This window comes from Pseudorasbora parva, chromosome 14 (assembly GCF_024679245.1).
Source record: "Pseudorasbora parva isolate DD20220531a chromosome 14, ASM2467924v1, whole genome shotgun sequence".
Classification (NCBI taxonomy): Eukaryota; Metazoa; Chordata; class Actinopteri; order Cypriniformes; family Gobionidae; genus Pseudorasbora; species Pseudorasbora parva.
This window is the reverse complement of record NC_090185.1, coordinates 42,217,628-42,239,252: the sequence shown is the minus strand read 5'-3', so window position 1 is coordinate 42,239,252 and position 21,625 is coordinate 42,217,628. Positions and strand designations below refer to the sequence as shown.

At 39.5% G+C, this 21,625-nt stretch overlaps 1 protein-coding gene across 3 annotated transcripts in view; it reads right to left on the bottom strand.

Moving 5' to 3' along the window:
• Positions 1-8,301: 8,301 nt before the first annotated feature.
• The window catches only part of lcor (ligand dependent nuclear receptor corepressor), a 74,131-nt gene continuing 60,807 nt past the window's right edge, over positions 8,302-21,625 (bottom strand). For 2 of the 3 annotated variants that reach the window (XM_067416411.1, XM_067416413.1), the window contains exon 7: positions 8,302-19,078. In XM_067416411.1, the coding sequence (XP_067272512.1) occupies positions 18,034-19,078 (1,045 nt within the window). In that variant the 3' untranslated portion in view covers positions 8,302-18,033. The remainder of the gene's footprint in view (positions 19,079-21,625) is intronic. The other variant, XR_010897940.1, reaches the window with a different exon arrangement.

Sequence of the window (21,625 nt, the reverse complement as noted above, 5' to 3'; positions counted from 1 at the left end):
CCATCTCCTGGTGGTACAACTGGTCTGGAGTTGATTTGGCGAGGCACATGTAGACCATGTCACTTTCCAAAGATCCTCCCACTTCAAGGCCCACCCCGGACAAACAGGCACACAGCTGGCCCCACGGTCTACACAAATATGTATTTCCCCAATTGAGCCTGCTTGCACAGACATTGTGCTATAACAACAGTCCCTAACTGGTGAATTTCCCTAAGGAAGGACCTTTTTTCCTCAGGGATGGGGCACAATATGGCACTCATGCCCAAACCACTGGAACCTTTATGCTTGGCCCCTAGACAGGATGTGGAAGACTTGAGTGGTTTGTCACCCTTTGGGCCTATGTTTTGGAGTCGGTTTGCTAATTGGTATGCTTCCTGTGGGGAAGACTCACAGAGATGTGCAGTTGAGTCAGTGCTTTCCTTCCTGGAGGGTCGGGTGCAGTGGAAGGTAAGTCATTGGAGAAGCACAACCTGATGGGAACCTTATGAGATCTCTCTGTGGTCTTGCTGGGCCTACAAAGAGCTCCCTTTGACTTGCTAGAGTCTTAGAGACTTGCTAGTGTAGGGATACTTCACCGCTTTTTCATATTAAACTATGTTATTCCCTTAAAGGGGGGGTGAAACACTCAGTTTCAGTCAGTGTCATGTCAATCTTGAGTACCTATAGAGTAGCATTGCATCCTGCATATCTCCGAAAAGTCTTTATTTTTTTTATAATTATATAAGAAAGATGCGCTGTTCCGAGTCTTTCCGAAAAAAGCCGAGCGGGTGGGGGCGTGTCGTGTGAGCAGAGCTAAATAATGACGTGTGCAGCAGCGCACTGCTATTGTGTTGAGTTGAGAGTGCGTCGTAAAGCTGTCATCCCTAACAGCGGGAAAAAAACTTTATTCAAAATAAAAATATGGCTTTTAATCAGATACAGCCATACATCTATGATCCGGAATCAGACCCAGAGGCTGCAGTTGAACAGGAGCAGCAGCAAAAACGACTAGAGCAGGACGTCTCTATGTGGTACGATATACACTAACTAACGTTATATAATATGCTTAGCGGCTTGTGTTATTTACATATTTATACTTGAATTATATCGTCGTATTTTTGTCTTTGAAGGTGTACATGTGGGAAGTGCAGTTGTGCACGTGTGTTTGTGTGTTTACGCGTGGTTTGTGTAGACAGGTTAAGTTAGTGTTTACATAGAAAGACACGGAATAGTAGCGCATTTGAATGAAGAAGCGCGCTTATTTAGTTCAACATATTTCCCCCCTCTTTGTGTATTGTTGAGTGCTTTTACAATACACAAACATAAAGTTACACATATAGTGGCCAGCTAAACAAATGTACACGCACTACACATCGCATGCTCCATTGATCAATTTCTATATATAGTAATATATATAGTAACTATACGTGATCATGTTTGGGCTACTTGATGAGCATAGACACAGACATTTGAAGCAGTCTAACTCACCGCCCGCGGTTCTAACGTTGGGACTGCTCCATCCTTCAGCATTAGGCGATTTGAAAATCCGGCGTCAAGCTGGGCCTTGTTTATGAAACAGTCGGCACCGAAATGCAGCGAACAGATATAAACATTCGCGCAACTCAGTTGCTGATCCGGAAAAGCAAATTCCATCCACTGTTGCCTTACCGCGGGTTTTTGGGGAATCTGTGCAGGACTGTCTTGGTCTGGCAACCAAAAACGCACTTTTTGATGTCATTGTTAATTGTGCACATTACCTGTGCAGCGCAGCCTACGAGCGCTTTGATGGGCATAGCCTGTTGCTTTCGCTCTCTCCCTCTCTCTCTCTCACGCGCTTCCGGTAGAATTGTCCGTAAGGCCCATACAAGGAAATTCCGCCCCCATTAACGTCAAAGGGGACGCATGATCGCAAAAAACTTGCCGAAACTTATGACTAACCGGAAGTAGTATTTTTGACAAAGAAATACTCCCATCAAACGTCCACCTTAACTTTTGAAACTTTGTCCATGTTTAGTATGGGATTCCATGTCTTTAACAGTGTAAAAAGATCAATATGCATGAAACAGCATTTCACCCCCCCTTTAACTAAAACGAGTTGATACATACCTCTCTCGTCTCAGTGTGTGCACTTAATTGCTCTGATGTGCGGTGACGATCTGATAGCATTTAGCTTAGCCCACTTAGCCCAGTTCAGTCACTATGGTACCAACAATTGACTTCACATCTCCCCTCCCCACTATTGGCAGAAAGGAGAGCAGGGGGGAGGAGATGTGAGGGAGGATGTTTCAGCCGGGACTTTTTACTGCGCCAAGTCGAAGTACTCTCAGAAGTGCTATTCCGCCATACATTATAGTTCTCCTTTTTAATCCGCTTAGAAAAGCACCACATTTTATTTTATGTCATCGTACTTGATCGTTCAACTATTCGTGTAACCGTATTGAGTTTAAAACTTAACTGTAAAACGTGGAGGTGTTTGGTCGCTTCTAACTTCATCTCTGTTTGGTACCATAGTGAATGAACTGGGCTTAGTGTGCTAAGCTAAATGCTATCGGATCGTCACTGCGTGTCAGAGAGATTAAGTGCACACACAGATCAGAGAGGTATGTATCAACTCGTCTTAGTTAAGGGAATAACATAGTTTAATATGAAAAAGCGGTGAAGTATCCCATTAAGATGGCTCTCCTGACCGTGCTCACTTCCATCAAGAGGGTTAGGGGCTTGCAGACTTTCTCTGTCAGCCAAACACTCCTCGAGTTCAGTCCGGAAAGGGGTAGCGGGTAGGGTAAGTAGGCATTTTCGGGGTGAAAGTGCCCACTTACCCTTCACCACTACCCTTTTCTGGGATCAGGTGGTAAACTCGAGACGAGGCAGACCGAGATCAATGTCAAGGCAATGTCTTGGTTACTAGTAGGGGTTGTAATGATGCATTGTTATATCAATATATAACTGCGACGATGTATAGTTGATATAAAACGATATATAAACGATTTACGCTATCAAGTTATATCCAAGGCTCAGCTTAGGTAAATTAGACCTATACTGCCTATACGGCGGTCTTTCCAATCAGAATTTGAATTTGACCGCGACTCTGGAAGACTTGGAGTTAAGCTTTTCTCTTAGAAAAAAAACAAAGAACGGCACTGAAGTCATTCTGAAGAAGGGAAGATGTGTTCGGAGTTTAGCCGACTGGATACGGCGAAAGTTTAATCTGTCAACTAGCTCTGCTTCACCTTCGTTGCTCTGGTTGGTTGTGGCGCTATCCAATTGCGTGCACGCCGTGCAGAGGGAGTTTGAAAGACAGCTGTTTATTCGCCCCTCAGATTAAGCCCTGTCAATGGTGAGTTTCCAGACCAAACACCTTGATGTGGGTCTGGCTTGTCAGGCTACCTTGGATATAACTTGATAGCGCAAATCGTATAGTTTATATCAACCATACATATCGTCACAGTTTTATATCGTGATATCTTGATATAACAATTAATCAAAAATGTAATTTCGAGAAGTTTTCCATCCACTTAATGGTCAGCACAATTTGGCATGTTAATAATAATAATAATTCATTACATTTATATAGCGCTTTTCTAGGCACTCAAAGCGCTTTACATTGAAGGGGGGAATCTCCTCAGCCACCACCAATGTGCAGCATCCACCTGGATGACGCGACGACAGCCATATTGCGCCAGAACGCTCACCACACACCAGCTGATTGGTGGAGAGGAGCCCGAGTGATCAAACCAATCATTATATGGGGATTATTAGGAGGCAATGATGGACAGGCGCCAGAGGACAAATTTGGCCAGGATGCCGGGGTTACACCCCTACACTTTATCGAAGGACATCCTGGGATTTTAATGACCACAGAGAGTCAGGACCTCGGTTTCATTTGCATTATCACTAATACAACAATTTACTTCAAGCATAACTACGCAATATGCTTACAAAATCATTTAACAGATTTTGTATAATATTAGGGTGAAGATGCCTATTTTTCTCGGCTGGATATCACATTTGGCCACTACCATAGTTGGAATGATCTCTTTGAATACTCTTAAACAAGTGCTAAAAGAATAGTATGTGTTTCATGCCCAAGTATTTTACACACACAAAAACCTACAAAATTCAATATTAATGTATTTAACCATGCTTCAATAAATTATTCAAAACAGTCTCCACAGCCACAACAAGAAGCTCGTATCCCTGTCCATGCACTATAAGAGTACACTGCTATTTTTAACAAGCTTCAACAACTCACAATGCTTCGAATTAGCCACGGTAACCTCTGCACCGCAGTCTTCTAATCCACACTGTCTTAATGATTACAGACCTGTTGTTTTAATTTATGTTGCTATGAAGGCATTGGAGCATAGTTTAATAACCTGGACTTTATATACATCTGGAGGCGGAAAACATCTCAGTATGCAGGATATTCAAAGGCTGAAGCTTTCTGCTTCTGTTGAACAAAACTACGATATATTGAAAAATGTTGGTCAAATAGCTTCAATGTTGTCTCCAATGAAGACAAATTTAAGCATTACATGTTAGTGAGAGACTAGTATGCTAGAATCGATTTCCAACCCTATGTGCTAAGGTTTATCCAGTTTTAAACTTATTAGCTTCCACATATAAGCACATACATCTGAAAAGGTTTTTTGTGTTTCTTTGTTTTTGTAATTTATGTACATGCTTTAACAAAAACATGGACTATTAGATGACAGCAGTTGCCAGTGCTCGGCAATGTATTTATATATCTGTCTAATATATATCAAATAAAATACATGTCAAGAGCTAGTTGCCAAATCTTCTTAATGTTTGGAAAACAGTCAAATAAATTAGATCGAAATAGATTAATTTCTTGAACGTGCCTTCAAGAGTGTGATATTCTTTGACCAAAGACATTGTGAATTGTCTTCAGTTTCTTAATTGAATCCATTTTCTGCAGTTGTTATTCAGTAATGGGGACACTTGCTGAGCACTCGCAACTGCGCACAGTAGGACAGGCTCTATGATTATGGACCTGACCTTTCCACTCGCTGACATATGTCAATTTAAAACAATGCAGACCCTTAGTGGGAAAGTGTAGTGTGGTGGTATAGTTAAAATGTGGTCCAATCAAAAATGGGTGATGTCAAATGATTTCGCTAATGTAACGGTGCTTAAGGTCACACAACATTGTGATTAATCTCAAATGGTGTAGCCATTTACCATATCTTGGTGTTGCTGACTGGTTATTAGGCTACCTAAATGGCACATTAACATAATTGGAAATCTAAAAGGAAAGAAAGCAGCCAAAATTAAAAGTCATTATTAGGCATATAGACTCTCTGACATAAATAGACATAAACATGATTTTGGGAAAAAAGGGCAAATAATAAGGTGTACTTTTTGATTTGAGAACACATCCATCCACCACCACCTACTCTTTTATCATCACCTTGATCGTTCAATTCGTAGTAAGTGTTAATCAGTTTTTCATTATGTGAGCACTCAATAGTTCATCAGCAAGCTCAATAGTTCAGCTCTATTCTGAAAAAAATCAAAAATCAAAATCAAATCTTTGAATAACAGAGTTGAACTGAGATCAGCATAACATTCATGTCATGTCAGTCGCTCTACAGTAGATGAACTCTGAATAAATGCAGTGATCAGGGGTTTTTTGGGAACAAAGTACAATAATAAAGCTGCTAGCAGGTATTGCGGGGCCAAGCCCATTATGGCTCTCTTTGGCTTTTCTGGACTTTGGATATTATTAGGAAACTTTTGAACATTGCCCAATTCACATGCTTAAACAACATAACTTCAACTTACCTTGCTACACATTGAATTTGACCAATAAATCTTCAAAGCTTTAGCCTGTTGCTTTAAACAGCATGCCACTCATACAATGGTTTGCTTAATTTTGTAAATGCTTGAGATTTTGAAGGCAGAACCGCAGCTTTTGCCACTAAATTGACACAACATTACACACAATTTTATAAAGCTGTCCCCCACAGGGCTCGAACCCATAACTTTCATGATCCGGTGTCTGACGCTCATCTCATTGCACCACAGGGAAGACACGTGTTCATTTCATTGGCATGTCGTAGGAAAGAATTTCTTATTTTACGAACAACATTATATATTTAAAAAAATGGTTTAAATAATTCTCAGAAATATTTAATGTCTGGAACGGAAGCAAATTTGGCAAATAACGGTTTAGCATGCTAAGCTAACTAGCATAAAGACAAAAACACAGCCAAGGTCAACTTCAGAGACGAATTTCTCAGGAACGGTAGCGAATATCAAAAATGGGTTCGGTCATTTCTGTGCAGCTCAGTCCAAAGATCATCTCTGCCAAGATTTGTGAGAATTTTAAAGGAGGAGTAGCAAATAAACTCATTTTCACTTGTTTCAAAATGGCGGACAGTCATATGTTTGGAAAATGACAAATGAGACATCGTCAGAATCTGCAAAAGCCAGAGAACGAAATGACGTTCTATTATATAGAATTTAGATAATGTTTTCAAAAGTTATAAGCATTTTTGCAAAAAATCTTATCTCTGGAACACAAGGTGGCGCTGTTTTCAAACTTCTCAGGTACATCCAGGACATGCTGGCGGTCATGCATACCAAATATTGTGCAGATTTGTCTTATAAAAGATATCACATTATATGACAATTAAAAATTGCAGTCACGTAGTTGATCCGATTCTAACATATCCGGTATCCGGAGTTTGGCCGAATTACAGCCTCTGAACCAATTTTGGGTAGACCTCGTGAAGTTCAAGACACCGTAACGGTTGTTTTTCCCCCAAAAGGACAAAAAAATTCTGTTCAGTCATTTCTGTACGGCTCAGTCCAAAGATTCTCTCCACCAAGTTTTGTAAGAATTGGACAAATTTTGAAGGAGTAGCGAAAAAACAGAATACTGTACTTTTTAAAATGGCCGTTACTGTAATGGGCGGAGCCTTAATGTAAGATATGGAATGGGAATCAGATGCACGAAGGCTCATTTCTCTATTATAAATGATTCAAAAGTTATAACAGTTTAAATGTTGAATTTTTGAACTGGTGGTGGCGCTATGGAGTTTGTCTTAGAGACTCCAAATTTGGTCCATTTACTATTGATGAACATCACTACAATTCTGCCAAATTTCATCATTTTCCTACTTACGGTTCATAGGGCTGCCATTGACTCCCATAGGGGAGGAATAATAATAATAATATAGGAAACTAACAGATACAACAGGGGCTATACCTCTTCAGAGCTTGGCCCCTAAATATGTCAACTCTGTTATGCAGGGAAATATTACAGTGATCAGTTGTTTCCGTAACAGTGAACCACTGAGATTGACAGTGAACATTATTATTATACTGTACTAATCAGGAATATATATGGTTATTCTGGCCACATCAATCTCTCTACTGGAGGGTAATTCCGTTATGTGGGAAATTACAGCGATCAGGACCACAGTCATGACTGCAAATAAAGTGATATTTCAGAGGATGATATTTGAATAGTTCAACTCCGTTACTGAGGGAAAAAATAACCTTCCATAACGGAGTTTAACTATGTAGGCAGTATCATAATATAAAAATACTGACTAAGTAATAGGCATTGGTTGAATTATATTTTCTAGTTAAAACTTGTATTAGTTGTGTTGTGCTTATCTTCAACTCTAAAACCTTAAACCCTGAAATTATTTGATACAGGGTTGGTACAAAAAGAGAAATACAATCAAATCTTAAATATGTGATTGATTACAAGGCACACAATCTATTAAAGTTGAATCTATTAAATATACTTTGTGACAGGGTTGATATAATGCATTGTTCATGAATCAAAAACCGTTGTAACTAAAATTCAGGTTTGGGCTGGTCACCCAAGAAGAAAGATTTCTTGAAAAGTATACAAGTATAAATGACAGGATATATGTAAAATAACTACAGTAGAAACATGCACAATAAAACATCTCCACACGTAGTTTTCACAACAAAAATTTATTAGAAGAATAGTGGTTTTCATAAGAAGGTTCTAGCATCCAGTGAATACTAACTTGCACAATGTTACAATTAAAATGTGTTGAAAAATGGCATTTTTTCCTAATGGGTAAAATATAACCAGTAAAACTTCACACATGCACAAAGACGGATCTAATCAGCATTTTGCTTAACGGTCAATGCAAATAAAAAGAAAGAGAAAACTTTTTTTGTTTGTTTTTAAATTAGACCACAGAAAATCTAATCAGTTTTTTTCCTTTTCCTTTTTTTTGTTTAGTTTTTTTAAAAATCACATACATTAGGAGACAGCTTATTATTCATTAGCCCAGCTCAAAAATAAGAATCTGCATTCAAACGGAAAAACAAAAACAAACGCAAAACAAATAGTGCAATCAAACCAAAATAACCGTGATCCTCGTAAGTGCTCTAACACGGACATCGATAATATTCTAGAATAAAAGTCCAAGACACAGTACAAAAAAAGAGAAAAGAACAAATTAATATACATAAATAAATCTACAGTACAAGAAAATATTAAACTATACAATGTTTTTTGTCAAAGAGTAAACAGTATATATTGTAATGAGGTCTATTCCAGTTTCGGAGCGCCTGTCTTCCAACATTTGGGCTCGGAGGAGCCAGTGTGTTACGGGGAAAGATGCCGTTTCGGTACAAGCACTTGTTTCGATCTAGATGGTCTGAGGTATATCGAAAACAGAGAAGATTCGGAAAAGCAGCACCTTATCCCACATGTTTTAAAAACCCGTTCCGTCTCGTATTAAAAGAGTTAACATGTAAGTATTTCATTTTTTTTTGCCTTAAATCAAGCCCATGTGTGGAAAACAATCAGGCCTCACGAACTAAAACCCACAACGGCACGGACAACAGGAATGTTTCAAGGACTGCAAACAAAAACTCAACGCCAACGCCGAGACTGATCCCGCAGTAAATGCTGCCCTTATTCTCCACACTGCCTCTGATAATCTGTACAGGTGAAAAGTACAGCCGGTTCACGCATCCTTCGTGAAGTAACTGAGGTTTTTCGACAATAATAGTAGGCACCTAAAAGCTCAACAAAAGCACAAGTGAAAAACCGGATCACAACGGGAAAGCACTGACATATTGAGAGGCAGTTTCTTCAGGCAGTTTCTTCGCTGAAATACTTACATGCTAAAAGCAGAGAGCGAAACTAGCAATTACTGCCTGCAGGCGTGAAAGATCAGGCCTGGCGCCGTAGAGGTACGTCTGTATAGGAGTGTGAGACCGCTTTTTTGTCGCTGTGGTGTAGCTTCTATTGTCTTCAGGCGTTTGAGGCACAGTGTGTGCGAGGACATTGTAATGAAAAGCACTGAGTGTTGCTCTTCACCTGAAGCTTCAGCTTGACATTCATTTAGTGTATTGTACTTCAGTCTGGATACAAAGAATACAAAAACCGAAAAGGACAGAGGAAAAGAAATTAAGCGACAACGGGTTAAAAATGACTCTCGTCATGAGCGACCGTTTTCTTTTGCTCAATTTTTCCAAAAATATGTACGTTTTTTTGTCGTATTTTAACAGCTAGGCCGCAGAATCTAGAGAAAGTACCTGAATAGATTGAATCAGTGTCGTTTGTCCCTGAGGGATTCGTAGTTGTGGCTTAATAATAGGATTTAAGATAAAAGAGAGAGACATGGTTTAAGGAACAATTTTTTCAATCGACGTTCAAGGAAACTACTTGTCTTTTCAGGCTTGTTCGATTTAAGTGTTTAAGAAATGTTTTATCCACAAAATGCATGAGCAAAAAAGTAAAAAAGCTCACACTCGTACAGAACCAGCTCACAGCCACGGAGACGTTTCACTTTGCACGAGAAATAATAATAGCAATAAACATCAGTATCGTTAGGAAAGAGCAGCTGCAGCAAAGCGTTTCCTCATCGTAACCAATAAGGATGATTTCAGGTCCAGTGTTCACCATCCCACTTCTAAACTTAAACTCCATGAACACTTAAGCAAGCAAACATAACAGGCAACACCGTAAAACCTGGCTTTTTCACGGGGAAAATTAATTTACATCACCAAATGATGTCGCAATAAATACTTTCAAATTTAAAAAAAAAAGATTCGCGCAATGGGTTACGAGACTATATACACATCAACCTTAAAAAGTTTGCGTTTCCTCTTAATATATATTCTGTTTGTACAGTATTGTGGAAAAACACAGCGCTAGATGCCTTACAATAACTTATTTTTTGTTTAGCTCACTTCAAGACTAACTACCATTCCAGTATGTGGACGAGAAAAGAAACGCGTGAGCAAATGAAAACGAACTATACAAAGTCTAAAGATACTGCACTGAAAAGTCTGTTCCCTGAATCAAACGAGGACGAGACGTACATCCCGTTCCAGAAGATATAACTATACAGAACATTATATACAATGCACTGTGACTGTTGAGTGTACATATATATATAGATACATATATATGAACACATTAATATAATAATCTATAGCTTGTCCTAAAGTATGTATAGGTACATAAAAAGTTAGCGTGTTAAGAGTTTTTAATTTTGTATTGTTTTTCCCCCTACATTCAGTTTAGCTGATAACGAAAATCAGTGATGAAATGCGTAAACTATGGCTTATGCTCAACAAACAACCTCTAAAATAAGACAAAGCCACACTGATGGATTCTGGATGATACGAATGAATACGAACCAGACCGAAATCTGCAAGAAACAAACAAACCACAAAAAGAATCAGATTATTACTGTGAGATGGAACGAGGCAATGTCTTCCCTTCCTAAAATGGCATTCACACTGTCATCGAAACTCATTATACCCAGACTCCTCATCGCTACGCTTTTGCATAAAGTCGAATAGCTCGACTTCGCATCTTCAACTCATGATGCCTCGAAACGAGCGCGGTCAGTGTGAACGCCCATGAGCGATGGGACTACAAACAGACACGAAAAGAAAGCTGGATGAAACCTCCACAACATATAACGGGCAGTGAGAGGACACGAGAAGAGACTCACGCAAGCTGGGGAGGCAGTGAACAGGGCTCTATCTACACGTGGAGGCCGTCAAGATTTACATGGATTTATTATCTGAGGTATTCTGCGTTGTAAGGTTTTTTTCTTTTAGCTGAAACATCATCACACATTGTACAGACATCAGAAACAAAATAGTCTTTGTGGCCTTGCGGGTCTCGAGGGACCGAACGAAAGATCTAAAGTTAGAGCGTCCTTTCTTTTTTGTTTCCCCAGGTAATTCGTACTTTACAATCCTCGCTGTTTATAAAGCACTGAACGAAGGATATTTGGCAGAATCTTCTCAAATGCAAAAGGCATGATGGGGATGTCGAGTCGTCTGCTTTCTTGGGCAAACTCGCTTTCAACGGGTCGCTTTCAACGAAGTATTGCCGTTTCGTATTGCAAAATAAAAAACGTTTTTTTTTTTTGGGGACTGTATTAGGTGAGGGGGTAACTTCTCGATACCGGTGAAAGAAATGGAGCATAAAGGCAAGCGTTTCTGATCAAAGTTTAAAAAGTAATCACAATATCAATAGTATTAAGGAGTTTATAAAAGGAATCAATCTTTAGCCGAGCCGAATCATTCCACTCTCATGCATTAACCTGAGGGGTACGGGAGAAGGGAACCTTTACAACCTTTACAACGTCAACACTCTACTCCGAACATTTTTACACAACTTTAAAAAGTTCTTGGGGAAATATGAACACAGCCGAACACAGATTTTGCTCCATAAAGCTTCGACTCCATACGTGGAAAACCCCCGAAATCACCCGTCGACGGATGAGATGAGACGAAAGAATGCGATTGCAAACAAAGATACTGCCCACAGACTGCATTTGGCTTGAAATTCAAGGGCACAAACTCAAGAGGAATGAAAAACACACATAACGACGCATTCCCAACTTTAGAGGCGATCGGTCGACCTGATATTCCTCCCAAACACTCAGCCAAGATGCATAAGAACCATGACCTCTATCAGAAATGTGGTTTATTAGGTACACATGTGGAATGTCTTTCCCACAGAACGGGAGCGTGACTTCTGGAACCACGAGCCAGTGTTATCCGTGCATCTGAAATGCTACATACAGTACGGCAGTGAGCCGATCAAACCGGCAACGCGTTTTCCCACAAAGCCTTCGGGGAAAAAAGCCTTCAGAAATCCTTCGGGTCCCTCAAGATACAAGTCATTTTTGCTTTACTACAAAATGTCAAAACCATCTGCAAGTTGAGGTAGCAAAACTAATAATCCTAAACCCGCAGAACTCGGTGGACTGCAGGGTCGAAACAGTCATGGATGAAACTAATGGTCAAGAGCGGATTCAGGCATGCAATGCCAACAAGACCAACACAAAAGTACACACAGAAGAACTCTAGCTTGGAAATATCACGCCTCAATCTAATATACTCTTCGCTTGTGTCAGATATTAAAAAACTGAGAATGCACAATCCAGGTTTATGACGAAGTAACAGAAAAGAATGAGGATTTTGCCTGAAGGGAGAGAGGAATAGGCACACCTTTACTTGTGAATGATCTTTCAAGATTGTCATGGCATCACAAGGGCAGCCCTTTAACAGCCCAAGGCTCTCAACTTCTCTAGAAGAACGGTGACTATTTGATCAAGCCCGCTTTCCGAGCTAGCGTTGAGCGCATTACTAGAGACAGCAGAGGTCTGGTGTTGACCCTTCATGGCTCTGTTCCATATAATTCACAGTTTCTCTTAAACCTATGCAGGAACATCTCATTTTTAAAGATGAAGAGCGTGTGCTAGAGTGGATCCCCCCCCGAAAAACACTGGAGCATTTACAAAACATCGATCTGTTTGCATTAGCATCCAATCGCGTGAGTCGGGGTGTGGTTATCTGTTTGTTGGACCAATGACCAATGCCCAGAAATGACACACTTCACCTATAAATAAAAGGATGTGCATTTATTTTTTTACTTAGTCAAGACGAAATTGAGTCAATTCAGTACAATAAATCTAATATATCGATTGTAAGTCGCCTTGGTTAATGATTTTCGATTGTTGTTACCAATTATCAATGGATATCATCGGCTCATCATCGTTTATATTAATTAGTAAACAACGCTTAATCGTTTAATGATGATTGAATGCAATTATCAAATTATCAATGGCGATTGAACACTGCAAGACAGGCACTCCGGATGCCACCAAAACGAATACTCCACTGAAATGCATAATGTATGCAATGCATATTCCATCTTTTTTTTCTCTGAGAGACTGAGACATGTTTCTACACGTCTTTCAGCATGGCGTGAGCTGCAAGCTGTACCATGACAACAGCTATTTTGAGCTATACTGCTGATCTAAATGTAATAAAATATCCAGCGTATTCACTGAATATAACGCCATTAAATCGCCAACGAAGAAACTACTTGATATGATCACAAACACAGAAAACTCTCGAGTGCATAGATTGACAGTCTGATGGATATCTAGGATTGAACTGGACTACAATACTTGCCGACAATTTGTTTCTCCCAATGTGTTTTGTTGAATAAAGGTGTGCCTATTCCCTTTCATTCCTCCAAAATCAATAGGAAACAAAAGTTAAACTTGAAGGAATCGCATAATTCTGGCTTTAAAAAAACAAAACATATGCAACTAAACCTCTAATATGCATTTAAATGGCAGTTGTAAAGAGACATTTGGAGTGCCTATATTTGCCTTCTCAGACTCTTTCTAATGTCACAACCGACAGGTTTGACTTGAAGACTTCACACCGACGGTGTAAAACTGTAGACCAGACGGTGTTTGGAGTGTGTGTTATTTGCGGAGTACAAATATGTGCCCTGTTGATCTGAACGTGTGCTAAAGTTGTATTCAAAAAGAGACCCGTGGTTCAGTTCGGTTTTTAAAATACACCGGAGAAAAACAAAAACGTGACTGGAGTTACTTATAAACTGCTTCCTAGTTGCGTTTTTGGAAACGTGTAAAAGTCAAGTACAGGTCCTGATTTCTACAAGCGTGTAGAATCAGCTGCTCTGGAGAGATCTCACCTGAGGTAATGCCGTTATGTGGATATGCAGTGGAGCTTAACAACTTCTCAAAGGAAATGAAAGGCTATCTGAGAAAGGAAATCTTCATGAACCACTTGAGACAAAACAAAATGGCACTTCGTATGGTACAGAAACTGAGGTTGTAGCTGTCGGCGTTGATTTCCATCGTTTCTTTGTGTAGCATTTCGATGTCAACCAGAAAAAAAAGACAAATAAAAAGATCAACAGTAAAATAAATAAATATATTCATTTGTATATGTATAGATTTTTCTTCCATATAAAGGTATCTCTTGAAATTTTTGGAATGCAGTTTAAAAACAAGTGCACAAAAACAACAGAAGGTTAACATTTCCACCTGTCCCATATTCTCCCCTTCAAACCTCAATTTGAGTCCAGGAAAAACACACGTCTGCCTTGGCGATTAACTTAAAGGATGGGACCCGTTATTGGCAAGATGCGAAATTTGTGATTGGTTTTTCTGTACCTGAATGAAAAGGGTGTAAATATTGGTCAGTCAGACACATGAAACGCCTCGCTTGCCATCCCTCTCATAGAAGACAACACAAGAGGGTGAAAGAGGAAAATAAAATCAATTTCCCAGAGTTTTAACTGCTCCTTTTCCACGTGCCCCTGAATGGTATTTAAGGATGCGGCACAGAAAGGTGCATTTATTCCCAAGGATGAGGTATATTGTGCAGAGACTGTAGTTAATATAACATGTCTGTGCACGTCTTGTTCAGGTAGTTATGTCTGCATCGTTATCCGACTGACGAATATTGCGAACCCTTCTGCTGAATCTATCCTGAGATACGAAAGTACTGAAGGCTACAGGTGCAAAAAACAAAAAAACTACTGAAACGAGCAGCAAGAGAGAAACTAAAACAGTCTGTTCAAAGTATGAAATGTGAAAGTGCCTTATCTTCTAAACCACTACTTTCAGACGTTATTCCAAAACGGTTGTACATTCATTAGTGTAAAGACGGTTTCATTTCTTTAAGAGGAGGATGTTTTTGGACAGGGGGAGCCGTTAACCCTGTAATACATTAATCATTGAAATCAAATCAAATAAATATGGAGAAATGGCATGCACCATTGTGTGTCTGACAGCTGATGATAAATTAGGAATGTACAGTAGCAATGCGAAAGTTCAAAACTTTCTAGATTGACAATAGGGAGGTTTTCTTACCCAGACAGCAATGTTGTGTCGGCTCAGATCCGGCCCGCATCTGGCACGCGTTGAATCCACATGTACCAGATGTGGCCCGGATCTGAGCCGACACCATGTTGCCTGGGTAAAAAAACTGGCAAAGATTTAAGTGCTGCAAAACAACTTCCAGTCATGGCCATCAGTGCAATAATTCATAAGTGCCTATTATAAGGGCAAAGGTTCAATTATTATAGAATCTACTTGTACTATTTGTACCTACTAGTTGCACTGGAAAGTAATCTTGTTTTCCAGTAAAAGTTGGAAGAATCCAATAAAATGTATACTTAAAACAAGAAAAAAATAATATGCCAGTAGGTAGGACGAATTTAATTCAAGGGTTTCAAATATTAATAATAAATAAACATGTTTTTTATTTTATTTACCATAAAACAAGACAATACTTGTTAAGATGTCTAAATGGCAAGAGTAATTATTTTACATCACGTTGATTAATAAATAACTTGATTGATTGATAAAGGACCAAACTAAACTCTAATTAGACACTTCAAACGCTCAGCATTGGTAAAGTGTTGGTGCATTTGATGCCAGATTTACACTGTATATGACTTCCCTTCGACTTGCTTCAGAATCAGTTGTAGAAGTGCAGATCATAATTTATAAACTGAATTATATATATATAGCAAAGCAACTAATATCAGTAGTGTGTCCACACATGGCTATAATGCAAAGTCATAAAACAAAGCTAACAAAACTTGATAAGCTAATTAAAATAAAATGACAACCAGGTTTAGTGTTGTAGGAAATTGCCCAATATATATACATACAAGGTGGGAAATGACTTTAATATTCCCTGGGCCTGAAACACATTTAAAGACCTGGCCACCAAAAGTGTCCGATTATAAATAAGTAAATCAGCGTCCACTGAACTGGTGCATGCCATTTGCTTAAATTAAACAATGAAATAAATAAAAGGTACATTTCAAAGAGTCAGTTTCACCATCAGAAACCCTGAAGTCTGATTTTTGTCACAGACTGGGTGAGCACCAGGCAGTGATATACCAGAATGCCCTTCAAACAACATCAAAGTGGAGCATGCCAATCCAAAAGCCTTCTCTTTGAAATCTTCACAGATCTATGCGCTTTTTCGGTTTTATATACATCGGATGACACAGTTTAGATTTGAAAGGGGGGCAATGTGACAATAAACAGTGAGGCAACACTAGACAAATCTGAGGACTCAAGCTGTCGACCACTGTGTATTGAAGAGGTAATTTTTCCAAAACAAAATGAGCATGTTTGGGTCTAAGCTGCAGAACGGTGGGGGTCGTTGAAACGCGTCCCCTTTGATCTCGCAAATCTCCTTTATGCAATCTGCTACTGCAAAAGCTACTTTAAAACACACACCCAAACATATTCGCTTTCATTTTTTTTTTTTTTTAACAAAGTGCTATTTTCAGAGAGATCTCCCATCTTGGCAAGGTGTTGGGAACGATGACATCCCACCGATATCTGCAATCCATGGCTCAGCTCGACCCAACCTACGCCCGGTTTAAAGCCCTGCCCCCTGACCCAACTCATTTACTGAGAGTGTGTCACAGGTTCCAGTTCAAGTAGGCAAGATGCATTGTTTCTCTAAAAACATGATCGCTATATTTGTCTCAGTTGCCCTGAGTTTTACATGAGGATTCAGAGACAATAATTGGCTCTCTGAAAGAATGCAAATTTCTAATATAACAGGGTTACATGGTCATAACCCGACCTACATTTCCCCCCTCCCCGAAACCAACCCTCTGCGAAAAATGCTTTTCTTTTTATAAATATACACGTCAGCGACTGACTATAAGCAGCGACGAGGGAGCAGCCGGAAATCGACTGCACGCACCCTCCCTCGATTCATTTTAGTAGAAACACGTTCCTGTCCTGTGTGGTTTGAGTCCGCACTGTCCCTTCGTGGGTTTTGGAAACCTTTTGGGAAAGAGTAGAGTTACTGTAAAATGAGTATTATGCAGTATGCCAGACAGAACAGTAAGTGCGTAATGCAAGCAGTGTCGAGGTAATCAGGTCTAATTGCCAGATTTAGGCTCTGGCGAGCGCCAGACTGAAAGTGTAGTGCAAAAGAAAGCGCTAGAGTTAAAGAAAAGTTTAGTTACAGTAAAGTAAAAAAAAAAAAAAAAACTCTTTTCAACATCACAAACATGCATCCCTGAATGACTAATCTTAAGCTTCATTTTTTAAAATGGACGTGTCTAATTCTTAGTCTGTTTCAATGGTGCAGAATATAAAAGGAGGAAACTACAGAGTTGAAAGCAATTGTTTTTACCTGCTAATAGAAAATCGGGCCTAGGACGGATCCCTGGTGAGAATGCTCGTCAACTCCATTTGAAATAAATTAGTTTTAAAAGATCATGAATAATTTCATAAACCTACCAATCAGAGGAGATAAATTCATTTTTTTCCAGCTTCGCACGTAACCCTTCAAACCCCACTTCTCATTTCTCAAAATGGTGTGAGCACTAATGGCGCAGCTCGCAAAGTTCAGATGAAGGGGTGAACAAAGGGTTGCTTTTCGTGTTTAATACAATGTCTTTCTGTCGATACTCTCTTATGGCTTTAGTACGCATTTGTTGCTTTATGTTGTGAGAAACTTCAGCAAATGCTTGCAGTGTCAACGCGACCACTGATAACTGCCAATTGGTTTCTTATCCCCAGTTATCAGGCTTAAATCCTCCCATCAATCCCTGCAGTTGTGCTCACCCAGATACTGCAAGTAAATTGGCACAATTAAAGCCCCATCCTCAAATCCAAATCATCTTAGTTTTTTGTTTTGTTTCTGTCAGAATCTAAAACTTTTTCCACGTTTATGAGGTGTTCTGTGTATCTACTCGACTTTGTCCCCTGTCCCAACATCCGCTTGCGTTGCGATGGGTGTGGAGGCGGACGTGGACTCGGATTCGGCCGTAATCCCCGAGTCTTGCCCCTCTGCCCTCATCATGAGTTTGAGCTTTTTCTTTGGTGGGTTCTTGAGTGTGCCCATCCTCTCCTTCACCTTGTACTCCAGGGTACTGTGTGGGATCCCGTAGATGTTTTGCGCCTTCGAGACGCTCATCTTCCCACCCATCACCACAGCAATGGCTTCCTCTAAAATCTCGCTGTTGTACTGGCGGTATCGCCCCCGTTTCTTCCGGGGCTGTTTGGATCCGGTTGGGTCCGCCTCTGGGTCTGATGTTGGGTACTGGGGTCCCAGGTTTGGCGGTTCGAGGTCTGCACCCCAATATTCGCCCACGCCTCCTCCATCCAAAAGGCCTCCGAGAGCGGCTCGGCGACTCTGCTTTGGCAAGATTGCCCTCAGCTTCCTACTGAGCGCGTTCTCTGAATGCACGTTACTCATAGCGATAGAGCTGAATCCATAGAGATCCGAAGTGTTCCCGTGGGAGTCCCAGGACAGGTCCATGCCTCTGACCTGAGGGATCTTCAAGTCCACCGGAGGGGAATGTCCTGGCTCTTTCTTTACCGTGATGGAGCCGGTTTCGTGGGACTTTGTAACCTTGGAGAACAGGCCTTGGTTCTCCTGGAAAAGAGGCAGGTCGTTTAGCTCGCTAAGATTGCCTCCGATTTGTTTGAGCTTCAGGAGGCCGTCTAGGTGCGATTTCCCCCATGCTCCATCGCGTGCCAGAAGCGACTGGGCCTGGCTGTTGAGGAGACCCACGGACTCTAGGCTAGCCAAAGAAAGAGGCGTGGGTTGGCCAAGGAGGCGGTGTTTCTGGTTCAGGAGCTCCTCTTTAATGAGGAGAGAACGGGCCAATGGTGGCTTGAGGAGTTCAGAACCAATACAGTTCTCCCTGATCCCATCGTGCAAGCTTCTCGGTGGCAAGCCATCCTCGTCCTCAACATCTCGATAGTTGTGCTCAGCTCTCTGGGAACGCCTGATTCGTGAAAAGATAAAACGTTCATATGTGAGAATGTGTTATGATACTGGAAGGAAGTCTTGTACTCAATAGAAAAGGAACTATTCTGTTGTCTCCAAGAAATTCAATAGGAATCTTTTCGGTGTCCCATTAATATTTGTAAAGAGTAAATAAATACCACTTTTACCACTGTATACAACAATGAATGCCAAACATTTTCACTTACACATAATCGTGATAAACTGATAAAAAATTTATATAACTAGTGGTGTAACGGATCACAAATCTCAAGTCCTTTTTCGGATCAGAAAAAAGGTGGAGGAGACAATTTGTATACGCTTTCCATTTATTAGATGAACATTTTTGGTGTTAACATAACCTATATGGTTTATAGGTTAACAAGGAACTTTTGGTGTTAACAAAAATAACCTATATGGTTATGGTTTAAAAAATATAAATAAAAAAATAACTTTGAATAAATCGTCTCAGTTAAGTAGGAGGGAAGGAGGGAACGGAGACGGAGGGAACGGAGACGTACGTCAGAACTAGACCGACGAATGGGGATCCCCATTCGTTGGTTACGTCTGTAACCCTCGTTCCCTGAAGGAGAGAACGGAGACGTACATCCCGTCGCCATTCGTCGGTCTAGTTCTGACGTACGTCGAATGTGACCGACTGAAAGGAAACGTCTCGGTTACGTATGTAACCCTCGTTCCCTGAAGGAGGGAACGGAGACGTACGTCAGAACGTGACCGACTGAAAGGGAACAAATTTTACTCAGTTGTTAAAGTGTAACATGAAAATCAACCTAAACGTGAAAATGGGCCTGAGCTTATAATGACTAGTTTTTTTGTTGTTGTTTTTTTAAAGATTCGGATGTCCACATTCTCAGCAGAGAGAGTAGATCTCTCACGCCTGTTTCACACAACATATATTCATTATTTTTATTCATTAATTCATTATCATTACTTTCAGAAGATTTTTTATTTATAATCCAGAAGTTGTAGCTAAACATTGCTTGTCATCATTGCAAATCTCTTTGTAGGACTAAACACTCTTTTATAGATATCATGTTTTATTCAATTCATTCCTTTATATTTATATAGCCTATCGTACCAACTTTAGAAACATAGGCTAGATTATGGTAAAATTACAAACATTTTAAATTAGAACCTACAATACACAAAAACAGCCGACTTTCGTCTTTTCTTTCATTTTTTAAAATCTTTTCCCAAGAGATCCTGCCTTTGTTTTTCCAGCCCTGAGAAAGGACGAGTGCTCTCTATTATATTATCCTCCATCATTACTGACTTTGAAACCGAGAGGACTTTACATTATAAGCATCTGTGGTGGAATTACTAATCTTCGCATCGATACACGTTTGATTTAAAGCAAACAATGTGCTGTCAACTCCGATCCGTTACACCCCTATATATAACTATTTATAATGATTCATTCATTTTAAATACCATACACTTAATATTTAGTTGTTTCCAAAATTGTATTAAATTGTATAGACATGCTTTTTGAAGAAAAAATTATGAATTTGGGAAAAAATAATTCATAGGGCCCAACTTGTTGAATATTCTTGATATTTACACAAATTGCAATATTGACTGCATTTGTCAAGCTCAATCATTTAACCCCATTACCAAAATTCATATCAAATTAATATTTTTACTTTAATTTATGGAAAATAAATGGAAACCAACATGTGGTCCCAAACTAGTGACAGATTAACTTACACATCAATATGCAAACCTGTTACCCAGTCTAACCTTTAATATTTCATACTTTTTGTCATTTTAAATTAATTAATTTATTTTCATTCTATTGCTAAAAAAATAAAATAAATGTAAAGTGTATTTATACATATTGCCAAATATTGCAAACCATGCTCATGTACAGTAATATGTAGTTTGACCATTTGATTAAAAAAAATTGTTCTACCTTATTTGTGTGGTTTCATAGATGATCATTCACAATACCATTCTGTATCTTTCAGAGAACAAAAATAATAGTACAATGAATGTACCTTTTCTGAGGAAATGTGCCACATCGTCTGTACCTCAGTAAAGTGTCTTAGTACAGAAAGGAAACAGAAAGTTGATGGTCTAAGCAGGAAACTGAAGGTCCCACAGAGGGTTATCCATAAACTACCAGCATGACACTTGGATTACTCTGGGTGCTCTGTTCTTTCAAATCAGCTAAATTATGACATTTAATTCTAGCCCATGGTACAAATACAGTTCTTTACTGTAAAAACACACCGTTCTGTACCAGATTTATACTAGTTTCACTGTAGAAGGGCACTTTTTGGGTGTCTTTTGTATATAAATTTAGCAAAAATGTATGTATATATATTTATACTGTATATAAAATACAAGTATCAGATTGGGGCTCGGTATCGGCAGATTAATATTCAATGACTCAAATCGGATCGGATCTTATTTTTGTGTCAGGTGATGTTTCTGCATCAGATACGAAATATAAAATAAGCGTCTAGTTGATGGGACTGAAAGCTCATGTGTACAACAGACATGCCTGGGATGGTAACAAAGCCAA